Genomic DNA, 19,425 nt, shown 5'->3' with positions numbered 1-19,425 from the left:
ATTACAAAAGCAGACTGAAACAAGGGGTTTGAGTTTGTCACAGAAATGTGTTTATTTAGAAAGTATATACTGCACTATCACGCTGAAAACCTTAAGATGTGTTCTTTGTCAATAATCTGAGAATTGATGTCCTGACTGATGACGATAGTAGATAAATGAGCCCGAAGGGAAAGTAGATGGCAGAAAGTCAGAGGCAGTGCATGAGAGAGTGAAGTCAGACGAGTAAGAATGAAAAGGAGAGAGCAGATATAAAAGAAAGCTTTGTAGACTAAACCAGAACAAGATGTCACAATTATGTACTGAGGCAAGACTAATGTAATTTGGTGTTGGGGCTTAAGAGCAATTCGAACGGAGCTGCTCGATGGAGTCTATTGTTTTCGACAAAGTCACTTCCCGGTCTAGGCAGCCAATAATCCCTGCATTTGGTGAAGCTCTGCCGATTCAACTGTCTCCAAAACCAACCAGGCTACGGCAAGTAGAAGTGCACATCATCACCGAGGAAATATACAAAGTATGTTTTTTTACGGGCTGGTGATCAGGACACAGACTTTAAAGTGTAACGCCTATTCTATGCAGATGACTTCATGTTCTCAGTCGGGCATGTGGGCATTTACAGCAGCCTTCCTAGAGTGCGTACAATATCAGGGCATATCTGAAAATAAGTTAAACAAAACTAGTATTGCCTTCAGTGTTGTCCCTTCTGGCGAACTGAGCAACAGAATCCCCATGAATCAGAATAAACCAACTCTAAAGTAACTATAGAGGCAACTGTTCTTTTTCTATCAAACTGTATTTCACTAAAACCCACAGCTTTGAGGAGTCTGTGCAGTTTCACACAGATGTCGAAGAGCGCGGATCCTCGTACGTCTCTTTGACCGTCTGCTGTAGAAGTTTCACGTTGATCACATAGTGTTGCCTTCAGGCTGTTGAGTGAGTGAACACTCGTGATCCAAATCAGCCGCGACAGGGACTGAAAACAAGCGAGGCTGTGAACGACTGCTTGAACCTGGTTGAAAAGCAAAAAGTACAATCGGAAAACATGTTTACTCGTCAGACAACAGGAACTAAGACATCAAAAGAAAATCAACCAAATACATAAAACTATATGTAGAGTGTAGTTGAGTTATGTGTTCGGGGACTGACTGTTAAATACATGAGTGTTGGCCTGTGGGGCTGAGATAATGGCGTATGGATCGCACCATAAATTATTTAGGGGTTGGCTACAGAACAGCACTCAATGGATTGAGCAGGACTCACTCCTCAAACCTCATATGTTTGTCGACACGGGCGCTCGAAGCTGCATGTGAAAAAAAAACGTCCATTATTCATAATGCATGTCGTGGACCTCGCGTGTTTTAATTTGCTTTCACCAATCCTGCTGACCTGACGTTCTTTGTTTCGACTGTGACAAACGAGATCCATCGTTTTCCCGCCCACGTAATTACACCGACTCGTTATTCAATTAAAAGGTGTGTGGAGGTGGGACAGTTGTGGGAGGGAAGTTCTTCCACTGGTGCATGTGTGAAAAATAGACTGTACGGGAGGAAAATAGTAAATACAAGGTCAGCAACTGCAGCCGATCCTGCATCTGCTTATATTCAATATATGTGTACAGGTGATTTGTGCATTTGCTCTAGTGCTCATTAATACTATATCTGCATGTGCGCACACTCCCAGCTCCTGTTGCATATATGCACATGGGATTTTGAGGACTCTCATAATTTAAGCGCAACCTCGGTGACTTCTGAGACGCTGTGATCAAGACAAATCGCCCGCGCTTACGGCAGCCAGACCAGCGGCTGAATGTCAGCTTGCATGTGTACACTGTACACTGTACACTGTGTGGGCCTTTGCGCATGTGGACACCCGTGTTGCATGTGTGCGAGGACGTATACGTCCGTGACGACGCGTTTGTGGGTAACTTAAGCCGACAGCACCACCGGTCCCCACATGGCTCAGCGACTGGTAATCACGTTAAGGCACGGCTGTGTTCAGCCTGTCGGGCTCTCTGACATCAGAGGGGGAAATATCTCCAGCTCCAATTCAACACCAGCTGCCATCTACACTGGCACAAAAGTAAATTTACCAGTTGCAATGCACAGCGCAGCATCTGAGCGGCAGCAAGAGCAAATTAGAAAATTCTGTGATGGGAGATTCTCAATCTAGATAGGTTTAATGAAAGAAAAGACAAGTATATAGAGAAAATGTTATGACAAATGTATTTCTGAAGATAGACCTGTAACTTGTGGGGGTTTGCTCATAGGACTCAGATGTGTATTGCTTCAAGACTTCTGCCTGTAGCAAAAACAAAAGGTTTCACAACAGGGGCCATTCAAGTGTCTACAGCAGATGGAGTAGAAGAGGCTGTAGGTGTTACTGACCAGGGACGGGGGTCTCTAGGAAACATGTTATCACACCCAAGAGTCTCTTCTTGGGTCTGAGCAGAATCCACATGTCATTGTGTTGTAGACTTCAAAGAAGACCTCATGAACATCGATGGAGACAGAATGTCTGATTAGTCTGATCACGACACCCAGAGAGCTGATTGGATAAACGTTCTGCCTCTGTGAAAGGAGGGGCTTATTTAGTATAAATCAAGAGGACTTTTGATGGCTCCGGGCCAAATGTTTTGTATCTGTCACTGTGGTACAAGCTTTGAGCCACCATCCGCAGATGGTTGAATTAAAACCCCTGATTGATAATTGTTTGCTGTGTCTTGTATTGAAATGCCTATAACAAATACAAGTTAGCAAGTGGGGTTAATTTTGTTCTAAAAAACTATGACTAAATATGTTTGTCGGGGACTTTAAACATTGACGGACTGTACCACGCTCCACTTTAACACCACGGCAGTAGAAGATCTGATAACGTACAACATGACGGCAACACAACAGGTTGACATTTGGAGCCACTTCAAGTATACTATAGCCGAGATAAGGAAAGTGTGTAGTAACCGTCAGGAGAGAAGCTCGGCGGCTGCCACACACAGTGTCTGAAGCAGAGAGGTGTCACAGGTCGTTCCTACACTGCTGCTGAGATCCTGGAAAAACCAGCGTTGCACCACCATAGCACGGCACACATCGCAATTAAATATTTGAACTGTGCAAAACTCATTTCTAGCTGTGCAATTACAATACCCTATATGCAATCCTCACTCTCTATATATTTTGTCTTTTCTTTACATTTCCTTGTGTTTGCATTGTATCTGTATGTATTACTTTTACTCTTTACTGTCTTCTTTCTGCTGTAACACAGGAAACTTCTCCATAGTGTAACTAATAGAGGATAATCCTATCTTATCTCATCCCCTCAGAAAGAGAGGTGATTTGCCGTTCAGATATTACATAACATCATATGACTTTACGCTTGAAGATGTATTAAGCATTCACATTATGTCGGGGGTGTAACATTATCTATTCGCATCACACCACAATAACAGATGCAGACATTGCTATTGTTTTAAGAAGTTACAGCAAAGAGATCTCATCTCACTGAGAGTCAGTGGCCCGATCAGATGCATTGGCAGAGATGTAGAATGTAGAGGATTGTTTTTGGCAGGATTTGGTATTTAGCTAAATATTTTCCATTCAAAAGCATTTAAATGGTTTTGTACAACCTATAATAAACACAACTTGTGTTGTATTGTCCAATTCTGCTATAAAGAACTAAACCATTGCTAAAATGTCAAGTGTTTGTGTCGACTAAGAATTAATTAATTTTTTTTTTTATTTGACTAAGATGAGAGTAAAATGTCCAGGGTTTTGATTGAATACAATTTGACCAAAGTAAAGAGATTGCCTAAATAAAAATAAAACTGAATCAGACCTTTATCTCAGGATGAACACTAATTCCAAACAGGATTACCTTTTACTTTGTACTGCTGTATGTATATATGCATATTTATTCTATTCTTATGTATTTATTTCTCAATGTTTTACTCTTTATTGTACCCTCGGCACCATTGTAAATGAGGGTCTTATTCCTCAATGTGTTTTCCGAGGCTTAAATAAATAATCAATCAAAAAAAACACTATTTTAAACTTTAGTGCATCCATTTCATTTCAGATATTTAATTCAGATCAGAGTTACACTTTTTGTATAAAATCTACATTTCATTTTGATTTACATTACGTTTCAATGATTTGAGAAATACAGCTCTACTCCAGTGCAACTTGGAGGAAGCAGGAACAAAAGCACAGGGCTGGAGGGGTCTGGGTCAGAATGCTGCGCAACAGGAAACCGGAGAGGAAATCCAGGAGGTAGAACCTGTGATTTAGTTCGTCCCAGTCAGTGTATTCTAAGCTGAAAAATTCAAGAGCTGCATATTGGTATAGAGAATGCCCACAGGTATGTCACCGTGGTCCAGCTCTCCCTGTGTGTCTCACTCACTTCTCTCTCAAGACTCAGACTCCCACTGCTCTGTTTGCTTTCCAAAACAATCCCCATCAATACTCTTTTACTCCGCCATTGCATATTGTATTTTTAAAAGCCTTCCGTGCACCTCGCGCGCACACAAGCCTGTAACACATTAAAAAAAAAACTAGGCACCCTGAAAAGTTATTACAGAGGCCATCACAATATAAGCCCCGCTGACACATTTTACTATCTAGATTTATGGGTTAGCTGCTATTTGGAAGGGAAAGGACTTGGAAACGTGGGAGGCTTAACAAGGCACCACTTGGCTCCTGTCCTCAAGTGGCTTCAGTATTTGTACACTCATCTCTACACTTTTTATCACACTTTAACGTTCCTGCATCTATGACCATACCCGCCAACTTGAAGCTAATAAGCAAATGGTAAAGTGCACGGAGACCTCTCAGGAATATCAGATGGGCTGAAAAGTTGTGACAGGCCATTAAGGGTAATTTGAGATGCATGTTGTGTTCTCACCTCTTATCAACCAGCTCGTGTGCGCTCGTAAAGACACCAAGGGTGGCAGCTGTCACCGGAAAAATGTTGCCCTGCCACCGCAGCCATCTCAAGTGGAATATCGGCCCTGGCCTCTGTCCTTCATTTTCAACTTTTGGAAGTTGGCTTACTGTTAGTTAAAGGGACAGTTCACCCAAAAAGGAAAATGAACTCATTATATACTGACCACTATGCAGATGGAGGGGTGATTGAAGTGTCTGAGTCCACAAAACACTTTGAATTTCAGGGGTAAACAGTGTTACAGCTGAATCCAATACAATTTAAGTAACTGGTGACTCCTTTTTCAAATGTAAGGGAAAAAAACATAACCTGTCTCCATACTGCTCCTGTGGTGTCATCCAAGTGTCCATAAGACCCAACAATTGAGTATGACTAAGACATTTAAACCATGTTTTTAGCCTATATGTCCTCAGTTATCCTCAGCGCGGAGCTGAACACAACACACAAGCTCGCGCCTCTATGCTCTCGCCCAAGGAGCCCATATGGAGGCTTTATGTTTTGTCTCTACGTTTGAAGAAGTTGTCACCATTTACTTCAATGGTATCCGATTTGGCTGCAAAACTGTTTACTACTGAAACTCCAAAAGAGTTTTGTGGACTCAAACACTTCAATCACCCCTCCATCGGCATAGTGGTCAGTAAATAATGAGGGAATTTTCACTTTTGCGTGAGCTATCCTTTCCAGTTAAAATGTTTGTCTTTGGATTTATTTGTGTTTGAGTCTAACAGCACGACAGTCGAGGTGGAGCCGTTCCGCGCCCAGCAGGGCAGAGCAGACAACACATGCACAGTCTGGTGCTCTCAGCTTGTAAGCTGACTCTGCAGCAAAACAATGCTGAAAGGGAGAAACCCGGACAGGTCATATTTATAACTCCACGAGGCTCGAGTTAACAATTTCTGAGGATATGCATTATAACTTCTATCTCTGGTCCGTAGGCCCTATAGCTTTGCTCGATATTTGGTGGAATAAAAAAGAAAGATAGCGCATCTCGCTTTAGGAGCGTCTGGCACTGTCTGCCTCACAGGGAGTTAAAAGGTTAGAGTAATGTAGCTCCAGTAATGGATAATTCATGCTGTGGCCTGATAAGATAAAATCTCAAAAGCAAACCTGGAATGAAAAAAAGGCAACCACTGCAGGAGAACTGCTATTAGGGGGACACTGGCTCTATTCCCCACTGGCGACATTATGGATAACTCTGGAGTAATGTACAGATAAAAAGGTATTTTTAATAATGTAGTGGAGTAATGTAGAGGATTATAATAAACCCCTGAACAGGGAGAGAGTGTGGTAAAGACGGAGAGATCCATAAAGATAAATTATTAAAGGCTTTGAAAATATATAAACACTATTGTTTTGGATTTCAATCACTTTTACAAAAACAAGCATATTCAGTTAACACTGTTTAATCAAGCAAAGTTATGTATGCTTCCACCTTCTATGCATTAGATGTCTCCTCTATTTTCAGCCTCTGCCCTGTAAACTATACAAAAGATTTATTTGACTAAATAATTTGCAACAACTAAATTTGTCTTTTGTACTTTTTGCCACAATTCAAAACCAGTACAGATATAAATGAAACTCTCACACCCTGGTACCACCTGCCTCCTGAATAGTAATGCCACTGCTGTAGGCAACATCAAAGCATATCTGCAGCCTCTTTGAGTCAAAGTATCAAAGAGTCCGGTTAGGTCTAAGAAACACTTTCAATATATTACACTGAGAGGTGGGCTGTGAGGAATCCTTCTGAATCTGCCATCAGGAAAATGTGCACTTCGCTGCATTTACTTGGTTTTATGAAAGGACCTGAACATGGACATCAGCAGCAACTGATATAGGAGGGTACACGCACTCACACACACACACACACACGCACAGAAAATGCTAGGATCAATATGAGCAGTTTGCCAGCATTGAAAATGTATGTGCAGAAAATGACCAGAAGGCAGTAGTGGGTGTTCAATACACAAAATGTGACATGGTTTGCTGCAGGAATTTTAAATCTACGGCACATAGGTCTCATTAAATAACTCTTCCTACAAGCTCCTTTCCTTCCTTCCTTCTTAAGAACCTACATATTAATGTAATAGGTCCACATATTTATTTGGATCTGTGCATAATTGGTACAGGTTCCTTGCAGGGGTCACGACAAACCTACACACAATGTCATATTGCATGATCCTAAAAGAAAGAAAAACATAACTTTCTTGGAGTGGGTTAATGTTTTAAGGTGATCATCTTGTCTATACTTTCAGGGCAGTGATACCCAGAGGGTGTGAATGTATCATACACTTCAGTATGTTCTGATTTATTTTAAATTACAACATTCATTGTGGTTAAAGTCAAATTATGGTTTTAAAAATCAATAAGAAAGGTTTTCAAATATAGCTAAAAGTAGCCTGTGTACACATCTACACACCAAATTATTAACCACGATATTAATTCAGGATTAAAGCCCCTACAAGGAGTTTTGAACTGGTTGTGAAACTCTCTTATTTTAATAAGATGAGATCAGAAGGAGAATTAGGATACATCACCTCATTGTGTTTACATTGGCTGACTTTGTATTGTCTCAGCAGGGATGTTCCATTTGCCCACAAACAAGATGGATGGGACATTTAATTAGAGAACGAAAACCTGCTCAGATGGGTTGACAGATAATTGTGTGATTTCTTTCTTTCATTCGAGTCATTCTAGATCCCTCACTGACAAAACACGCAGAAAATGTGAGTCATATACACACAGCTCTGACTAAGCAGTAAATCAGCTGTATGATGTAGAGAAGCCCCTGCAGACCCACAGCTGTAATCATTGGGTTTTGTCTGCAGTGGAGATTGAGGACTGCTGAAAGTGGAGCTGATAGCAGAATGAATTCAAGCACCATGGAACTCCTTCTCTCTCCCTCTCTCCCTCTCTCTTCCTCTCTCTTCTTCTCTCTCCCTCTCTCTCTCTCCCTCTCCCTCCCTCCTTCACACACATATGCACACAGCACAGAGCTACTTTCATGTGCTACTTCAAAGCATCAATTACAGGAGAAAAAACAACGTAATAACCGTGAGGTTATCTGCAGCGTAATGAGTCAAAGTATTTGTTGTGACACATCAAAACGCTATCACAGCTTCTAGCCACCACATGGAAATGCATTAGCTGTCACAATCTGCCCCTTAAGTGACTCCCTGCCCGGATTCCGCCGGGCAACTTTTGAGGAGAGAGACCATTTGTTTATTTTTCTGCAAACACGGGGCTTGATTGTGGGTTTATGAAATGACAAGCAAAAAAAACAAAGCACAGCAGTTTGTATGGGCACGTTAGCTACCGATATAGGAAGTTCTTATTTAACGTAGAGCTAATTATTCTGCTCAACACCAAGCAGCAGGCATGTTGGAGATAGCAACACTACAGGAAAATCCCTCAGACGCCCTGGTGTCTGATGGACTTATTTCCCATTGCCAGTAGAGGAGTGTGTCTTTCTGGGGTTTTTTTTTGTGCATCTTGTTTGACGTCATGAACGCACTCTCACCTCGCTGTCTCTCCAAATTAACACATTCACCTGGGTGTCACGTTTCCATAGCTATCGATTGAAGCGGAGCATTTGATCCAAAAGTCAATGCGGTTTGTATCCTTTCCCACTGCAGGAAAATAAAACTGACGTTGGTGGTTGTTAGTGGGGGTTTTTAGATGTGGAAACAGCTCAGAGCCTAAATCGACACATTCCATAATTGTGAAAAATGCAAAAAATAAAAAGTGGGCAAGGTGCTGAGAGCGAGAGAGGGGTGCTGGGGCGTGCGTGTTGCTCGTTGTGTAACTATCCAGGAACCTTTTGTCGTCTCTGACCACTGCCGAACCAGTCCTGTGATGTTTCGAGCCATCAACAACACAAGAACAGGTTGAGCAATACTAAGTTGTCAGAGTATAAGGAAAAACAATTAAACCTATGACGGCACTGGCCTTGCAAGTTGAGGATGACTTAAAACAGAAGATGGTGTAACGAGCGACATTGAACCCATGAAATGCCAGAACTCATAACTGGCAAAATCTAAAAATAAAGATATCAGCACCAGCATTGATGTATTTCACACAACATGTTTAAGTGAGCCGTACCTCTTCGATGGCAATCGAAGGCAGAGGGGGAGAGGCGAGCGAATCTCCTCACAGGCTACATGAATGCTATTTCCCGCAATTATAATGCAATGTAAAAGTTGATGGTGCCAATAATGGTACAGCCTCAGTCGTATCAAAGCACTTAGCATGGAAGAGAAAAAAGAGGAAGTTGGGCCCTGACCCAACTTCAGAGGGAAGGGAGAATCGCCGGCGGCACCTCACAGCATGACAATTCTACATCATTAGAATCTGCTCTCACAGAGCTGGAAAAGGCATATCCGACGGGATGGTAGTCCTACAAATGAGTTAGGGTTTGTGTCTGTCTCATTGTAATGGCGTACTCCACACGGCACAAACCAGCCTGCCCAACTCTTTTCTCCGAACTTGACGTGACAGGGGAAGATTGCCGCCACGTACACTTTGATAGCAGGATGCAACAACTTCTCCCGGACAGGAGAGAGATCACCGAGTGAGCAGTCCGGGGTGTAACCTCCTCCTTTTCTCACACAAACTCCCCAGAGAACCGAGCAGTGCTGGCATCGCGCCTTCGGTTTGGAAGAGCGTCAATAAAAACTATTACAAGAATTAGCTAAATACACATGTGGTGTAGTATTTGCAGTAGCGTCTTTAGTAACAAGCTTTTCCACACCATATTCTCTGCTGCTATCACGGGGAAAGTAGAGGTGGCTACTTCTGCACATAAGGAAGATTGGCAGGAGTAAAGTCAGAAGACGTGATTTCTTTTCCGAGACGGATGCATTTACAACCTGTCAACATCCATGAAGAGTGTGAGCCATGATGCCAGGCGTCCACATACTGTAGACGGGTTGAGCAGAGGTTGGTCTTGCTTTGGCTTTTTTTTATATTTATTCTATCTCCTCAAGAGAAATGGAGTGAAACTGTGTACCTGATGCCATTTGACTGCAATTGCACTCATTGTGTATAATTGTATAGCTGTAAAATATGCATGTTTATCGCCTTTTAAATCTGGGCATCTTCCTGATGATGCTTTGTTAAATATCACCTTGAGGGTGTTTTCTAAAAGTGGCTGCCAAGGTGGAGAAAAAAGAAAAGTAAAGTGAGGGTAGTGACTGTAACTGAGGAAAACCTGTGCAGGAGCCAACACTTTCTCAAAGTCCAGGTATAACAGAGAGCTAGGGGAAAACAAAGCAGGGCACTGTACGCTGACAGGGAAGCAAGGGCTCTCTGCACAAAGCAAGATTTCAATATGCCGGCCTGTGGACTCCCTAAGAGAAGAGTAGATGAGCAGCTGCACGGTTCAGCTGAGCAGAAACAACTGTGTGAGCTGTTGTCCTCATATTTTAAAAGGGGAATCAAGTTAATCACCCAAGTTTGTTGTGTAATCTACACAATTTTACTTAACAATCATGCACTGTGTCTTTTCTATAGTTCTCATTCACTTCCTCCTGTTCCCACTCCTACACAGATTCTGGGAAATCGTCATTCCACCAAACTCTCAGACTCACTGATTGGCTATTAGTGGTTTGCTTTGTCCACCGTCTCTCAGGCTTCAAAGAAAAAAAAACTGCATTTTCCGAGATCTGTAATGTGTGTTGCTGGATGTTGACTCCCCCCCCCCCCCCCTCCTCCCACGCATCACCATATTCTCACAGTATCTACTGTTCCTCCTCCTACTCGGATGTCAAGGACAACAACTTCCCTCTCCTCTACCTTGCTTTGTGTTTTCTCTATACTGATTCATTACCTCCACGTTTTTGCGTTCACATGTAAGCATCATCAGCAGTTGACCCGGACAGGCGACATCATTATCTCAGCTTATTCACTCAGCTCTGGTAGACTTTGGTTACAGGGATTGGGTTGGGAGACGTGACTGGATATTTTCCAGTCACAAGGCTCATAGCCAGAGGCAATCGAGCCTTTGCAGAAGCTGCCCAAAACTTGTGGAACAGCAAACCGCTCCGTATTAGATCTGCACCCTCTCTAGCACACCTCAAATCATTGTTAAAAGTCCAATCTCTTCATCTTTGGCCTCATATTTAATATTATTTGAATTTAACTTATTCTACTTTCTTTTATCTTATTTTTTGCTACAAGTATTCTGATGTATTGCGTGTTGTACCTTGGACTTTGTGAACCAAGTGGTTTTTAAATGTGCTATATAAATAAAATTGACATTGACATTTATTATGACCTCTCCCTGTATGTCTTGTCAGTGACATTCATTTCAGCAGCTAGGGCCTAAGCAATTCCTGTCACTGTCACTTCTTGTAAAGCACACAGATGGTGTTTCCCACACCACCTGCCCATCTTGCTCGGTTAGACCTGCATGGTGTGGATCCCTGTCACACACACTATCACTGCTGTCGGTAACATGGCCCACCGCTCATTTTGGGATAGTACACTTGACGCTGCCAAAGTTAATTACCGGGCAAAATAAGGAAGACAACCTTATCAATAGGGACACGGCAAACATTAACATGTCTGCAAAGATGAGCAACACGAGAAAGTAAGAAGACAACTCTTTTTGCAAATGCCTGGGGAACTTGAATTTAATTGGACAGTGCAGTAATTCACCGCACGCACCTTCTGGGTCCAACCAATTTTTCCCAACTTTCCTTAAACCCAACATCAACTTGAAGAGTTTACTCTCCAGTTTCAGTATATGTCCAATTGTTATGTTGTCATGTTGACCTATGATTTTGCGCTGGGAACAAATTGTTACCCTTAATTACTGAGTTTCAAAAGAAGAGGCATCGTTTGCTTGGACTCCAGAAACAAGATACTAGTCAAAAAGCAAACAAGGTAAGAATACCCCAGTGTCTAGAGAAGGAATAATATCAACTGCTGGCTATGTAGCCTAACTGGAAAGACTAATAGGACACAAACACAGTACGCAGAACTACTTAATGTAGTATTTAGCATCGACGGTAGTGTAGACGACAGTGATCAAAATACTCTTAAGTAATCATGTCAAGGGTAGGTAAACTCATAATGGTTTATGTCTTATTTGCAAAGTTAATTTGTCACTGGTCATAACGATACGACCAGTGACACAGACTGTGTTTTTACAACACGTCTGATTAAAATAGCTGGAAGCGTTGCTGGTAATGAGCTGAATATATTGCTGTGGTGTCACATCTCAGCTCTGCAGCGTGCGTTGTTTTTCAGGAGTGTGAAACCGTACTTCCGTTTGATATACAACTAAAGAGAAAGCCAACGCACTGAATAGATCTGAATCCTGAAAATAAACAAACTATGATATCTGTAAACAGTAAATAGCTAAAGTAAGAATTGTAAATGTCACATCACATTTAAAGGGCCAACCTTCTCAATCTGATATGACAAAGAATGTGTGTTTGCATCTTTTCTAAATTAATCAAATGATTATCTTAAAGATATGTTGTAATTAACCGATGCTTAAACAGCTTTCATGAAATTAAGAAGAAATGACTACAAACAATAACACAGAAAACTTTTAAATGCAGTTTGACTTTGACAGGAGTCCCTTTTACTCTAATCGAAGTTTGGTATTATTTTTAAATTGTTTATCACAAAAAATAAGTTTTACCAATAATGAATGGAATTAAAAAGGTGTAGTCATGATTAAATGATGAACAAGCAGTGAAAAATTGTCTTCATAACAATTTGGGGGTTATTAGAACTAGCTACGGATCATAAATTCAAACCTGTGTATTGAATTTTGTAGCAAAGTCAAATTCAATTTAACTAACCCTTAAATTGCTTATACATGGAATTGTATTATAGCACCTGTTGAAAATTATGTATCAGAAGCAATAAAAATCTAACTCTACAAACAATAAAAAAAAAGAAATGACCATATAGGTTGTTTGTCAATCTTCCCGTCATAATTACTACATCCACTAGAGGTCACCTATCTACATAATTGCACACGGACTGTGAAAACCTAGGTGATTGCTTTTTTCAGGGAAAATAACCTCATTGCTACCTGTACAATTTTTTTAAGCATTGACAATCTAAAAACATCTGAGGAAAACTAGCATCGGAGTAAATAATGGGCCATTTGGTGATATATGAAAAGGCAGTTACAAAGTGATTTTCAAACTGTGACATCCTAAAAGCCTGTCAACCACAAATATGGCTTAAATGGCTGCTCAGGTGTTTGAGTGGGGGGGAGGAAATCGACATCATGGAAAAAAAGCAGAGTGGAGAAAGCTCAAACATATAATCAAAATACAAAAAAATAAAAATGAATAGCACGTATTTCCCAGTATAAATCGTAATATGAAAGTGAACATCCAAACATTGCAAATGGAGCTTTCATGCAAGGGCTGTAACATTCCGACAGCAAAACTGTCAACTTTCTTAAAGAGTTAGTGTCCTACCCCTGGTGTGGCTGGGGGCCCTCCGGCGGCCCGTTGACGAGCTGTGCATGACGTGCTGGTAGTGAGACATATCTGTTGGTGTGTTGGGAACACGGAAACTGTCCTGGAACCTCTGCATCAAATCCTCCACTGACTCGGTGTTTGGGTCGATGGCTGAGAAGAAGAGATGCAGAGTGAAAGTGGCAGGCATGTCACGAGGCTTTAAACTGAAAACCATCTCGCAAAGAGTGACTGACACTCCAGATAGAGCGAGAAACACACAAACAACAGAAATATATGAAGTCATGAACCCAAAACGGGTCGGTTTATATATTTTTTTAATATTTTTCTGAAAGATAAGAGATTATTTGCAGCATGACACACCAGGTTGTCCTATTTAGACACAGTAGAGCTGCAGCACCACGTTTTTTCCCCTTTTATTCCATTTTTCTTTTCAGGCCTTTAAATGATTCCATCAATTCAATATTGCCTCAGCTCTACAGGGATCCTGCCAGCGCTTCCCCTGATGGCTCAGCCTCACTCTTCCTGATGAATGACTCCAAAACAAGTGGCGATGGGGAAAGAAGGGAGAGATGACAGAGGGGGGTTTGCTTCTCTTTCCTTATTACAAAAGGGAAGGATACACAATTGCTATGACCCATCTAGTCATGTGTGCTAGCAAAGGGACTCATTATAAGTGGATACGTATTGTGTCCTACACAAAAAAAGCTGCAACAATAGACAAGGATATCAACCGTATATGGAAGTATTCTTTCAGTTCCATTGGGTTAGTTAGATCTTCAGTCCATCTGCAAGGTTTCCTGCATGGTGGCCACAGTATAAGTTGTGCAAGGTTGGATAACTATAGCCCCAAAACCAAAGAAAATAGCCCTCTCCAAACGCTGGGGGCCATTCATCACCCAAAATACTACTGCGCCCACCTATCATCCGCATCTTTTGATGTGTCAGTCTAGGTGCGCTCCTTCCATGAGTAATGGTGAAGCGTTGTGCTCAGCCGAGACTTATCATGCATGACAATGAGCGTGCAGGAGTGCAGGAGGAGGGAGATGAAGAGGAGGAGGTGAAAGTGAAGAGGCAGAAGTAGTCACACTGTTTTTGATCTTGCACGAGCAAAGCTAACAATAACTGAGGTGTTGCAGGTGGCTTCAAAAGAAACAGTGTCCCAGCAGCACACTTGTGTTTGGATTTATTTATGGATAACTCAACTCACTGTACTATAGGTACGGTTCAGCAAACAGGGAAATGCTATATATTATCCATTATAATTAGATTAGTTGCTATTAGGTATATTTGCATAGCGTTGCTTGACGCTGTGCTTGGGTTATAATAAATAGCGTTATAAGGTTTAGCTGTGATAAGCTTCCTCCTTTGAGTTTGGATGTAAAAGAATCATCCATATATCCTAAACAGCAGAGCAATTACACTAATGGTAAAGAAGCGGCACACGCACAATTAACCCACAATTAGCAGGGAACAAAACACAATGCAAAGTTCCTTTTGTTTAGTGTTTGCATCGCGTTACATTGAGTTCTCTAATCGTCCCCATAGTCAGAGGGCAGGATGCCTTCTGGATTCATTTGAACAGTGTTAAAAAGATCATTGTTATCATTATTTAAATTGATCTAAGGTTCCCACAAGGCGTCGGAAATGTTAAATGGAGGCTGAGCGCAGACGAGCACTTGGACTACACGGCCTACCGGGCAAACACGAACAGCATCAACTCTGAGGAAGGCTTTACAGTCAGAAGAGAGCAGGTAGTGCAGTGAAAGTAGCAGTGGCCCAGGATGGGGGGTAATTGCTGTGAGTAAGACCCGAGAGCAGAGAGCAATTTTTTCAATGAAATGGTTATACTCTTTATATGTGAGCTTCATCCTGTGGGCATGATACTTCACCTGCTGATTTCAAGGCACAAGGTTTGAGAGATGGTTTTGATTTTTGTTTGATCATTTTATTTTTTATCTTTGACTAAACATCTGGAATCAGAGTTAGAGGGTGCCACGTGCATTTACATAGCACACATTGCTACATAACCCATAATGGCTACCGTTTTAAATGTTCCCAGTTTAATTTCCAGTTTAATTTCCTGCTGCAGGGTGTGTTAATATGGCTGGAGGAAATTAAACCTGGAGCTAAATTGTTACCTAGCAACACATTTCTGGAGAAACCGTCTTTAAGATCTGTTTCTTGAAAAAAAAAAAAATAACTTCAAGTTATGTTGAATTAATCATTTAATCCATATAATGGTTCATGCTGAAATGAATTTCACAAACTTATCCGTGTTCTTTTTGTACAAACTATGTCTAGTATGTATGCAATGCTGCTTACCCACAATGCAGCTGCTCACCACCTTGACCTTCAGTCATACATGGCTCCCTCTATATCGCTCACTGCTTTCAGCTGCTTTCGTGAATAACCTCGATGTTTACAAGACAGCAGGCTACACTTTATGACTAACCGCAAACAAGACCTTTACATACACCAACGTATTTGTTGTTCCTTTACTATGTTGCCATATGCTCAGATGCATGTAACAATAAACACACAGTGTAAGGCACTTTTTTTCCTATATTGTCTGCCCTGTTTAATGGGCGAAGGCGTTTCTGCTGGTCGGGGGAAACTACTTTGAACACTGCTATCGTGCTGAGGTCAATTGTATTCATCATTAAGAGTACAATGAATAATAATAAAAATGGTTCTGACTAAAACACCACAAGCCTCACACCGGCTTTGATGCTGAAACAGCTACTGTAGCAGACGCTTCTGGCGATGCTCTCGCAAAGTGCATGTACACCGACTCTTGGCTGTGAGTGGAGTCTGCTCCTCTTTCTTCCTTTGCTTCCCTTTTTCTCCAACACAGAAACTACTAAGTTTCTTGGATTTTCTGGCACAGGGTTGCAACGGATTTCCCATTTTCCTTCAAACCAACCGAGCCCGACTCTGTTTTTCACACCAGTGTAAGTCCCACATGAGTGCGCGGCATCGTGCACAGTGATGCAAGAAGGTAGCGCTCTCCTCTGTGAATAATACACACATCATTGTACACATGCGACTGTATTCTCCACTTGGTACAAGGCTATTGTAAAAGCTCTGTTGCGGTTCACCGGGAATCAGATGTTTAAAACTGTGCAGAAAAAAACCAGGACAATGTCATGGACGCACCTTTAACAGATCTTTAAATGTAACATTTAGAGGACTGTTACACAAGCTAGGTGAAAGGCATGTGGTCACAGCCAGAGTGAAAGTCAAAGATAGTAAAGTGTTGAGTTGTCAGTGTTAAGCTGCAGCAGGAAATGTTCTGACCCAGAATGTATTGTACTTTGACAGTTTGGAACTTCAATACATTAAAAAAGGAGAAAATGTCCCGGCTTTGACATTCAGGCCCAGGAGAAGTTTCTCTTAAATTGTACATCTAGTTGTTAAAATATGTCTTCTTTCCTCATCTATTCATGGACGTCAATGTAATGTGAATATCCTAGGGGGAAAAATAAAGTTTTAAGGGGCTATATATTGGTGGAGTTTTCTCCATCATGCACAGTGGAAGGGACTTTAAATCCTTTAAAAGGTGCTTTCAGACATGCACTGAAGTCTGGGCCTGTATGTAAGGACCCAAACGTCTGAGCCATTTGCTCCTTGAACTGAACATTTCTCAAACTTTTTCTGACAGTCCTCCTTTAAAGTGTCAGACTGAGCCCATGGACGAGTACAGCAAGAAAATGTTTCCAAAAATGCATAGCAACCGAGTGGGCACGTTGATGACCTCCATTAGCCATGACGGATGAAAAAGGGCAAAAGACATATAGATACAAATATCTGCTAAAAGGTGACCGACACGTAAAAGCCACAGACAAAGATAGGGATAAAGACAGACGATGGTGTTGATGTGCTGTTAACAAAAAAGGGTTTAATTACATCCTGCCTCCTGCCTGTTCTACCCAGACGCCTCACCTGAATGTTCCGGGCATTTGCCTGCATGAAAGGCAGAACTGCACCGCACTAACACAGTGACTTTGAAATCAAAGTTGAAAGAAAACCGAGGTACTTAAAAAAACGGTGCGTTCCATTTTCTGTTGGCATTTATGGCGGTTTTAGGCTAATTCAGGAGCTCAGAGTTAGCGGACAAACAAAGACGGACCGGGCGCCGTGCACTTAAGCTTTGACCTGCCGGGAGTAGATAGAGTCGCTGACAGCGCGTTTGAGGCCAACTGCTTCCATATACATTTTTCATGTCCTCTTGGAGCTCCCTTTATCTCCCTGTCTTTGTTCCACTTGGAGGAAGGAGGAGATGCGCGGCCGGACAGAAGCCACAGTCGCCTTGAAAGAAAAGTGACTTGTCGGTAAAGGTTGTCGCAACCTTTCCGTTCATGTTTGCGTGTTTTTATCTTCGTCTTCCCCACAAACAGATACTTGCCCCCTTTAAAAAGTGACGCAAACGTTCCTGCAGTTCTCCTGGTTATTCATATTTATATATGCAGAGCAATCATTTCACTTGATTAGCTTTAGGAAGGCCATCCATGTCATCACACATCAACCACAAGAATAAAAAAATGGTTTTTCTCCAGTGTTCTCTCTCCTGTGAATCCCTCACTACTTTGTTGTTATTCCCCGTTCCTCCTCGGCGCCAGAAGCGGCTCCCGATATATTTTATTCTGACAAGTGTGTTTCCCAAGACTCCGAGTCCTCACTGGATTCTCATTTCGAGTTCAATGTCAGCCAAAGCTCTGGTGCCTTTCTTTTCTCCTTTTCATCTCCGCGTATTCCCTTATTGCTGCTGCTGAGTGTGTGTTAACAGTGTCTCATGTGCAGCGGATGTCAACAGCATGTTGCCTCAGTCAACCTGTTCCAGGTGGTCTCACAGTGCCCAGAACAGGAAGAGAAGCCGAGCGCAGTTTTCTGCTGTTCAGCTGCACTCACCTTCTGCTGGTTATACTGTATGCACACATGCACGACCAAAACAGGCAAGTAATGGAAATAATGTGTATAAATGCATACGTGTGTGTATATATATATATATATATATATATATATATATATATATCTCATCTCAATACTTATCTAACCGTCCCACTTCAAAATACCAACAGATGCTTTTCTACTTCAGTGGCTGAACCCAATTAGAGGTTTGTCACAGCCATCCACAAATGAGTACCAAAGTATATCTGCATTGTTCGTATTTGAAATGACTTCTCCACGGCTCCCATCACTGAGCTAAATATAGTGAATAAACTCTCTCTTTAATTATTTGTGTCTCCTGAAACGCCGACATTAATCTCTCCTGTAAGCGTGTGGCAAGAGGCCCTGTCAATTTTGACATCATCTGTTTTTTTAGTTTGATGGGTTGATACTTAAGGAACAATGACAGGAAGAAAACGCAGATACGTGAGAAGAAGAATAATGCGGGTGATATCATGTAGTCAAACTTGTCACGGTTAATTAAAAAGTTGGCATTTGATTGATTTAATGAGAATGAATTAACGAGAATAACAGCAATAATAACTTGTGCACAAAGTCACTGGGAGTTCGGCACTCTACAGAAAACGTGCTTCCAAAGATAGACAGCTGCTGGATATCATGACAGAATCTGATATAATAATGCCTGTGCCTTCACAGAAAGCGATACCCAGCAGTAGGAAGGGCAGCAGTTGATCCGTCAGCAAAAAAAAAAAAAATACTCTGAAGCCCTAGCTACTCCAAAAAAGCTAAATGATCAAGACTAGGCTTGCACCAATTCGCTGATACAGCCGAAGGGAATTACTGTCTGTCAGAAAGTGAAACCTTTGACCATGACTCTCTGTCCACAAATAGTGCTTGACCCTTATTCCTCTTGGGCTCAATGAGACATTTCTCCTCTCTGGTGGAAGTCGGCGAGACACAGGGAAGCATGTCCAGGCTCTTCTACAACGCCCTGTGCCCTGAGGCAGGTATAGAAATGCAGTTTTGGAGATGGATTATGGAGCTGTGAATCCACCTGTATACTACCTTTAGTAGCAGACTGTGTAGAATCCATTCTTTATCAAACGACGGCTCATGCTCAAACATCTGATTTAAGGAACTG

General features: G+C 41.7%; 1 protein-coding gene across 1 annotated transcript in view; it reads right to left on the bottom strand.

Annotated features, from left to right (window-relative positions):
• Window positions 1-19,425, bottom strand: part of LOC128424966 (astrotactin-2-like) — a 245,322-nt gene that overhangs the window by 145,339 nt on the left and 80,558 nt on the right. The window contains 1 exon segment of the mRNA XM_053411420.1: window positions 13,374-13,526. Coding sequence (XP_053267395.1) covers window positions 13,374-13,526 — 153 coding nt within the window.

The sequence above is a fragment of the Pleuronectes platessa genome, chromosome 19 (genome assembly GCF_947347685.1).
Source record: "Pleuronectes platessa chromosome 19, fPlePla1.1, whole genome shotgun sequence".
Taxonomy (NCBI): domain Eukaryota; kingdom Metazoa; phylum Chordata; class Actinopteri; order Pleuronectiformes; family Pleuronectidae; genus Pleuronectes; species Pleuronectes platessa.
This window is presented reverse-complemented; position numbering and strand designations above follow the sequence as displayed.